The following is a 9,588-nucleotide window of genomic DNA, read 5'->3' on the forward strand; positions in this document are numbered from 1 at the left end:
GGTGCCTAAGCGCCCCAAGGAAGAGTGGCAGGGTCAAGGCTTAAAAGGAACAACCGGAATTGAAATCTCCAGAGGGGAAAGCTTGGCATCTCTATTTAGAAAAATCTCTACATGCAATTCTCATTTGCAGCCAGAATTGAGAACCATTGACCTAGGCTTTCTGCCTACTAAGCCAGTGAAGTTTCCAGAACATCTACTGTCCCTGTGGAAAGCTATGTTAGTGCATGTCCACAGTTACAAGCTTCTGGAAAGTAGGCCAGTTTGAGGTAAAGCTGGAAACAAAGAGGTATTTTAGGAGAGCTTCATCAATTGTATTCAGTCGTGAAAGGTGAGAACCTGGGTGAGTCAAGGTGTCCTAGGTTGCCCCTGGAGAAAAGGGATGTCGTGTACCTAAGGAAGAGAGCACCTCCACTCCTCAGTTCAGCCACTTCCATGGTCTTCCTGGAGAGGGGTCCCAGAAGGGCAGCCAGTAAGAGGCATCTGGAAGCCCAGAGAGTACTAGGGAGGTGGTGGGCATGCAGGTGAATCTGGCAAGTTCATGTTAAGAGTTTAGCCCATTATCAGGGCCAAGTTCTTGACTCAGTGGCTTAGGAGGAACTTATTTGCTTTTTCTAGCAACTCCACCCAGCCTAGGCAGGGGACACACTTCTCTCTGCGTTTCCTGCCACCTGTTCTAGTGGCAAAAGATTCTATTCCCACTTAGGTAATGGAGGCATTTTTGTAGGGAGCAGCCAGTTAAGATGTATGGATTCCCGTGTTGCTATAAACAGCCATGAACAGGCTACAGAACAGAACACCTGGGTACTTCCTGGAAAGTACTTCCTCCATCTTCTCAACAAATCAGATTCTCAAGACCAGCTGCTCCCCAACCTAGCTTATTCTTTGTTCTAGGAGACAGTTCCCAATGGACACATACCCGTGAAAACACTCTCTAGTAAACAACTGCATTGTTATTGAAATTTCGCTCTAAAATCCCAAAGCCAGGTAAAGCCTAATTGCCAGCTTTAATGATGGAGAAATCCAGGCATTAAAAACAAAAAACAAAAAAACAAAAAAAACCAAACCCTGATTTCTTGCATTGGTGGGTGTTTGGAAGAATGAAGTGAAGCATTAGGTCTTTTTAGTTTCTGTGGGCTTCCAGTGCTGTGCTCCCATGATGGCTCTTAGAAAGTCCCCAGATGTCCTGCAACACATCGCATGCTGGTGTTGAAAACATCGTGAGTGGCCTAGCTGGGTCTAGAACCATAGCAGCTTCGACTGCCTGCACACTTCCTTCTGTGGGGAATGACCAGCACAAGCCCCTCTGAGAAGTCTTTGAGACTGAGTCTTTGTCTGATAAGAGGTAGGGGCATCCATCCCCTCTGAGTTTACCCACCTGCTCTGTGACTCCTCTCTGTTATCCCAGCCACAGCCAACTGCATCCTCATGACCCTGTGGAGATGGGGTGTGGGGTATTAGAGGAGATGGTACAGCGCAGGGGGAAGGGCAGATGTGCTCTCCAGGACAAGTACCCTCACTCACTGAGAGACTTTTCAAGACAAACACAGCTTCCCCTCTTCAGACTGGTGCAAGCTGAGGCACTGAAAGCCATTATTTTAGAAAACCACACACCGTCCTCCTAATGGTCCCTTTGATTTTGTGCTTGTGGAAAGTAACAGCCAAAGAGAGAAATGTGAACAGTAACATGTATATTTCAGTTGTAGTCTGAGTCAAGGGGCCATGCGCCCAATCCTCTTCCTTATCCTTCAGCCCTCGGCAGACCCTGACCTCTCAATTGCACAATTCAGAGCTCGGCACTCAGCAGGCACTCAATAACTGTCTGTGCCAAGTGAAAACAATTTGCTGGGGCAAGTAGGAGTCAATCTTGCATCCCTCCCTGCCTTTTTTCCTCCCCGTCCAACCTTTGGGGCTCTGGTTTCCTGCAAGCAGTGAATTATTCATGTCTGCTCAGAGATATCACCTTGGCCCCTCCTAGGTTGCCAACAGGGTGGAACAGGGAGGTGGCTTTGTTCAGAGTCCGTAAATAGGAGGAGCGACCTTCTTGTTCAAACAGCACTTACAGGTAGGTGGCTGTTTTTGCTAAGTCATCCTGGGGATGCTCAAAGTCCCATTGTGAGATCCTTCCTGGCTCCTCCTTCCTCCCCACCCCTTTAATAGACCCTTAAGTGGGCTCACACTGCTCTGCCACTCACTCTGCACTTGCACCATGGCTTACGTTGCCAAGTCCTTCTACGACCTCAGTGCTATCAGCCTGGATGGGGAGAAGGTAGATTTCAATACATTCCGAGGCAGGGCAGTGCTGATTGAGAATGTGGCCTCGCTCTGAGGCACAACCACCCGGGACTTCACCCAACTCAACGAGCTGCAATGCCGCTTTCCCAGGCGCCTGGTGGTTCTTGGCTTCCCTTGCAACCAATTTGGACATCAGGTGAGACGTCCCTGGTACTGTACCCAAGGAGTTGGGTTGCTGCAGCTCCAGTGGGCTAAAGAGAGGGGGAGGACGACTATGTGTGTTGGAGTGTCTTGAATCATGGGGTATGTTTTGTTAATCTAGGTCTTTAGGTGCATGCGAATACCAGGGGGAAGTCAGTATGATTCTGTCTGTGACAGAACACCAAACATATGGATTTTTATGGTTTCTTGTCTTCCCACTACACTCCACGAGGGCTGGAACCTGGTCTGTTTTTCTCTCCATTGTGTCCTCAGTGCCTGGGTATAGAAGGCACTCATTAAATGTTTGTTGAATGAATGACTGGAGGAAATAGAAGATCAAGAATCAAACTAGGATTGAACTGACTCAGGAGACCTTCCTTTTCACTAGATTTGATTCTGCTACCTAATAGCTCTGTGCCCCAGGAAGAGTCACTCAATTTTTCGGTTTGGTTTCCTCTTCTATGAACTAGGGATAATACCACTTATCTGATAGGATTATTGTGAGGTTGTGGGGATAAGAGCTACAAAAGTAACTTTTAAAGTATAGAGTAATATGCAAATGTAAGCAACTTTACTATGTAGATTGAAAGGTTTTGTTTGTTTGTTTAAAATCAGCCAAGTGGAGAGTGAATTTGGGGGAAGGCAAAAGGGTTTGCAAAGTGTGGGTATCTCTTCTAGGCATCACACGTGCCTCTCTGTCTCTGATTAATGGGTCAAGTTGTTATAGGTCTTCAGCCCGCACACCTCAAGTTATCTTTTAGGGATTCTTATATTTTCACTTAGGATTTTTGTGTGTGTGTGTGGTACGCGGGCCTCTCCCGTTGCGGAGCACAGGCTCCGGACGCACAGGCTCAGCGGCCATGGCTCACAGGCCCAGCCGCTCCACGGCATGTGGGATCTTCCCGGACCGGGGCACGAACCCGTGTCCCCCGCATCGGCAGGCGGACTCTCAACCACTGCGCCACCAGGGAAGCCCTCACTTAGGATTTTGATAGCACAAGCAGGCAGAATGTCCTCCAATTATAATCCCTCGGGTTCAGTTCACAGTGGCATGAAGGCAAGGAAGAGATTATCAGAGATATAGGCAGGAAGGCTGAAATGTCATTGGCTGTGACAAACCTGAGCCCAAACCATGAGTGCTCTCACTGTTCCTTCCCTGCCTCAGTTCTGTTTCTAGGCTTGGCCAGGGCAAGAGAGACAGAAAAGGTAAAACCTCTTCAGAGGTGTCTCTCTGGCCCTAGAGATGCCTCCTTCCATCACTTCAGGCCAACCAGTTACTGGAGGGAATCCGTAACCTACCAGTAGCCAGCAGGCCTTTTGCATAAGGAGATAAGATGTCTAATAGCCATCAACTCTGGGCTCAAGATGTCATGATGGCCCGGAACTGACTGTACTAATTGGTTCTAGTAGGTCAGAGGCAGGAACTTCTTCCCCTGAGGGAGATATATGACTCTTAGACTTGGCGGATGGAGATGGAAAATAAGGGTTTCCATGGGTCTTTGCGGGCTGTCAGGGGTGGGGAATGCTAAGTAGGGATAGGACAGTCCGGGCAGCGGGGAGAAAAGACAGGCAACAGGTTGAGATCTAAAGCATCCTAGCTGAGTACAGCAAGTGAGCGTGAGGTGCAGGAAGCTAAGTGAAAGGAACGGTAATTACACATTCACAACTTTGGGTCCTGAAGCGCGTATTTCCTTAACGTCCCCTTCCCCTGGCCCATTCCAGAACACTAAACCTTCAATCCTATTTAATTCATGCCTGTTGGTCACGAAGTAATTCCGTTTACAGTAATTCCGTTTCATTGTTGTCTCTAACCTACTTTGCCTTTATGGCACCTGAAAACTAGTCTTCCTTGGATGGGGTTTTCCTTCATCAAAGCTTCCTCCTACTTGTACTTCAGATCTAGGACAAGATGAAAGGAAGAAGCTATAAATCCCATTCTTCTAGACCTCAATGTCACCTTTCGTTTGAGGAGCTGAGTAGGGCAGAGGCCAAGGCTAGATTCAACACTCAGAGCTAATTAGAAGAAAGACAGGCAAGGCCAGGGCAAAAGGAAAGGGAAGGTGGTGGCAGGGTGTGTGTGTGTGTAGGCATGTATGTGTGGGTGCGTAAGTGGAAGGAGGGTTCTAGGCAATATGACCTGAGCCTCCTTTCCCTTTCTTTCTACTGCCCAGAACTCAAGGTTCCTTGAAGCTTCAGACAGATACCCTAATCACAGAGAGAGAAGTGACAGCTCAAAAGCGCTATATCTTTCAGTACAAGAACAGCCAAGCTAGGGTCTGTGAGAACTTTCAGAAATGGCCTAGCAAACCATCAGACAATAGCTGTGAAAGGGAAAACTCCGAGTCAAGAGTAGGGCAAAGCGAATGAAGAAGGAAAGAGAAGGAACGGGGTGGGGGTGGGGGGGTGGGGGTGGGAATACATAATAGAAAGAATGATCCTGGGGAGTACAGGAGGGTGACTTTGTAGATCCTTCATAGATCCTTCATCTCTTGCGTTTCCCAAGCTCTTTGTCTCTTTCCTCCCCCAGGAGAACTGTCAGAATGAGGAGATCCTGAACAGCCTCAAGTACGTCCGCCCTGGGGGTGGATTCCAGCCCACCTTTACTCTTCTCCAAAAGTGTGATGTGAATGGTCAGAATGAGCATCCTGTCTTCACCTACCTGAAGGATAAGCTCCCCTACCCTTACGACGACCCGTTTTCCCTCATGACCGATCCCAAGTTCATCATTTGGAGCCCTGTGCACCGCTCAGACGTGTCTTGGAACTTCGAGAAGTTCCTCGTCGGGCCAGAGGGGGAGCCCTTCCGACGCTACAGCCGCACCTTCCCGACCGTCAACATCGAGCCAGACATCAAGCGCCTCCTCAAAGTTGCCATATAAACACCAGCAGATCTCCTACTTCCTCCTGCCCCTGAGTGTCTTTCCTGAGCATTCAGTGTGCCCTCAGGAGACCCTGCTGGGCCCAGGCTTTCCCTTCAGATCAGTCCCCTTCATTGAAGAGCCTTGCCTTTCTGGTCTGCCTGTTTCCTTTCCTTCCCCCCAAACTTCTGGTTGGTGATCCAACCTGGGGCTCCAAGACGGGTGGGCTCTGAGCCTTCACAGAATGATGGCCCCTTCCTAAATCTGTATGGGAGGTGTCAGAGAAGTGTGAGGGTCCGGAGCCAGCCTGCTGGCTGAGTCCAATAAAGGGCGGGTGTGGAAACGGCCAGGCTCTCTGTGTCTCTTCCTTGATGGAGGTGGGAGGGACGGTATAAAACCGCAGGTGGGACTGAGGAGCTGGCGGGATCAAGGGGACACTCCAATTACTGTCTGGAAAGCAGGCTCAGGTCAAGGTCTGGGTGGCAGGCGTTGTTTCGGGAAATGTGAATTGTATTATTACTTTATGGCTCTTCTTCAGAACTGGGGAAAGGAGGTGATAAGGAGAAGAAAGGGGAAGAAAATGGAGGAAGCACTGCGAAGTTAGTTAGAGGGTTCCAGTCAGGAAGATGTCACTCTCACTGTGGGTACTGGGCTGACTAAATGTTACCTGCACCTTGAGAAGTTGAACTTAGTCCACTTTAATGACAACAAAGGCGTGGAGGGTACAGTTGCTGGGAACACAAAGAGCACTTTACCCACTTCCTGATCACCTTGTGGAGTAATGTTTGTTTCGGATCCTTTGTTAGATTGACTCTCCCTCCTTTTTAAAGTTCACATTCCACCCTTGTCTTTCTCGCACTCACAAATTCACAAATGCAGGAACAAGACAGACAAGTTTAGGCATAAATGACTGGTTTCACTTCTTTTTCCATGAGGGTGGGGACGTGAGAGGGCCTCCCTTCAGACCGTCAGACTGTTTATAACCCGCCAACACGATAGCTGTTCTGTGAGAACAGAGTTCTGCCGAATGGCTTTGAAGGACGGTGCCCCACATTCCTCACCTAGTACAGGCATACTCAAAAGCACCACCAAGACAAGGTCCTATCATGCTCTAGAAAAGACACCAGCTGACAGGCCACTGGCCTCTCACTTTGTCCCACAAACCTCTTCCTGGAAACTTCTCATTTTGCCCTTCTTTCTTTGATCACTAGATGGAATACTTTACTTCTCTTCATTGAAGCCCTGAAGGGACAGTTCTCCGAACTGGACACAGCTTGAGAACCCCAATGCTGAGGGGAAAATGCTGAGGGATGTTCCCCGTAACTGTTTTCCAAGCACTTGCATCCTTTGAGAAGTAAATGTGGAATAGAGGTTAAGGGTCCCTACTGTCTGACCTTCTACTAAAGCTATGTCACCAGTGGTGCTTTATTTCAAAACAGTAACCTGAGTGGTATAGTGGGAATCCCCTGGCAACCTTCTGCAGACTTTCTGCTAAATTAAGGCCATCCTTAATTTGACTCTTGAGAACTCAAGCCCTTCAAGATTCCTACTGTCAGAGCCAAGAGCTGGGGTATGGGTTTGTGGGCAGGACCAAGCACTGATTTTAGAGCAGTAACTGCAGAGACAAACTGCTTCCCTGAAGAAATAAAATCAGAATTCATGTGGGATACTAGCATGATTTGTTCATCATCTTCACAGTGCTATTGCCTGTTACGTTGTCTAACAGCAGCGCCAGCTATCCTGAATGCTGGTATTATGGCACAGGCAACTTAGGGCCTGATGTGCCAGAACAATGTGTTGGGTCTTCCCCATGAGGCTCAAGTTGAGAGACTTATTTAGAGACTCCCAAAGGAATGGGAATTACAGTATAAGTGATTCTGCAGAGAGAGTCAGAAAGGGCCTTAATGCTAGGAAGAGGGCTCCTCACTTGGTCAGGGAAATGCTGTTTGCTTCAGAAATGAGAAATTGTTTCCTTTTCTTTATTCCTCTTCTTGTTGGTCCCCTTTACATCCTCAGAAGTACCAGCTTATGGTCGTAAACAGACACGGCAAAGCTTAATATAATCACCCACCTTCCTAGATAAACATAATCTTTTAATGAAATTTCCCTAGGGGCACTCAGGAAGTAAGGAGAAGTCCCATAAACAAGCCTTCCCAGAAGTGCTGAGATAATGCTACTCGATTTAGAGGAGGGAGAGAGGGAATCATTCCTCTGAGGGCTCTTACAAAAAATATGGCTTGGAATAAGTGATTTAGGGGGCCAAGATACATAGACTGAAACTGGTGATTATCTCCATGACTATGTTCCCACCGTTGCATCTCCTTAGTTTAGGGAACACTGAGCCAAACCCTTATTGGTGATTTCAAATCTGGTGATTTCTTATCACAACCATCATCCAAATTACCACATACTATACTCCCACACTGCATTAAGTACTTTCTATATGCTAGGTTATTTAATCCTCATGCTGACCCTGAGGAATTTTCATCTCTATTTAAAGAGAAGGTAACTGAGCAAGACACTTTTCAAGGACAAAGGGCTAGTGAGGGGCAGAGTTGAAAGTTAAACCCAGGTCAGTCTGACTCCAAAGCTTCTACTATTAACCACAGCACAATAGTGCTTCCTTCTGTCTCAGAGTTTCTGCATTAAGACTGCTGACAGCTGCCTGTCCACAGCACTGTATGACCTAATGACACTTTCACTTACATTATATCATTTGATTTTAAAACTCCGTGAAGGAGGCATGATTATGTCTGTTTTTCCACTGAAGAAACCAAGGTACTGATAGAATGACTTGCCCAATGTCTCACCATGAGCAGGTGGCAAAGCTAATTTCAGACCCAGGTCTCTTGATTTCCTTTCTACACAACCATAGCATATCTCACAAGAGAGACTTGTACTACAGTCAAGAAACATACATTTTAAAACTAAGAGCCTCAAATTCAGTCAAGTAAATTAGCTTTGCTCAGGAAACAGAAGAATGAAACTGAAAGGATTCTTGTTACACTGAAATAAAGAACAGTGAATGTATACTTCTTACATGATGACTTACAAGTAACAAACCATATCTGGCTCCTCCTAGACTATATCATATGTCAATTAATTAGCACTGGGAGAACCCAAGATCATCTGAGGAAGACAGAGCTAGCTAAAACAACACAACAGCAAACAGGCTGAGCTTTGAACTCCAAGAGCCTAACCAGGTCGACCCCAGACCTGTACATCATGGAGCAGGTAGAGAAAGAATGAGGTGCCAGGACAAGTTCACGTGCCCCACTACACCTACAGGTGATTTCTTCTTCTTCTTGTATCTCAGAAAGGGAAGCAAAGAAGACCAATGTCTTTGCCTGGTTCCCCTTTACTTAAACAGAGAAATACAGATGCAGTAGAACTGAGTTCAAGAGGTCTTTATTCTATTAGATCCATAAAAGAATTCTAGAAGATGATAAAGTATCGCAAAACACAGTACAATGCTGGTTTAATAATAATGAAATATATGGATAGGATCTTATGTTTAAAATTTTTGTAATATATTGTCTAAAACAGACAATTACACATTCTGCAAGAGATGAGGATATCGGGGGGGGGGGCATATAAAAGCATACTCCTGAGCTCCAAATGACTAAGTTGGAAGCATTAGCAAACTCCATGAAGGGACAATTCAGAAGCTATAATGGGCTTAGTGCTGCTATTTAAAGTAATGAAACATTTTCTCTGCTTTCTGGATTCATTTCACCAAACGATTTCCTCAGCAGGTCAGATATAGATTTGCAGAAAGTGGAAAGCATTTTCCAGGAATAAAACAACTGATCCTTAAGGAACAGCTGCCTTACCTTTTCTGAATAATAAATCTTGGTCTGACACGCCTAAATTCCTCAGAGTGCTGTCACTGATATCCTCAACCTCTTCCTAACCTTGCTAGACTCTGACACTTCACGTGTACTGAACACTATTACTGAGGGCATCACTGTACTAACTATGTAACCTGGACTAAGTTACTTCTTTGTGCCTCAGTTTCTCTGGCTCTAAAACTGGGATAACAATAGTAACTACCCTCATGGAATTGTTAATGAGGATTAAACAACTGCTTAAAAAGGCCTTGGCACATAGTAAGTACTCAATAAACCTCAGCTATTATCATTATTCCTGTTACAAAACAAAGCTTTTCCCTGATGTCAACAACTTTGCTCACTCAGTTCAGAATGTCTGAAATATGAACAGGAAAAAATTCTGTTTTAATGCCTGACCCTTAAGTTTTGATTTCATAATGAGAAGAACTAACTGAAACCATCTCATTC

The 9,588-nt window shown here is 46.2% G+C and overlaps 1 protein-coding gene across 1 annotated transcript; it reads left to right on the plus strand.

Moving 5' to 3' along the window:
• The first annotated feature begins 2,206 nt into the window (after nt 1-2,206).
• GPX2 (glutathione peroxidase 2) lies at nt 2,207-5,522 on the plus strand. Its single transcript, XM_060098044.1, has 2 exons — nt 2,207-2,428; nt 4,961-5,522. The coding sequence occupies exons 1-2, from the start codon at nt 2,207-2,209 to the stop codon at nt 5,309-5,311; spliced, it is 573 nt and encodes a 190-aa protein (XP_059954027.1). The 3' UTR covers nt 5,312-5,522.
• The last annotated feature ends 4,066 nt before the right edge of the window (nt 5,523-9,588 follow it).

Source organism: Mesoplodon densirostris, chromosome 4 (assembly GCF_025265405.1).
Source record: "Mesoplodon densirostris isolate mMesDen1 chromosome 4, mMesDen1 primary haplotype, whole genome shotgun sequence".
In the NCBI taxonomy this organism is placed as follows: Eukaryota; Metazoa; Chordata; class Mammalia; order Artiodactyla; family Ziphiidae; genus Mesoplodon; species Mesoplodon densirostris.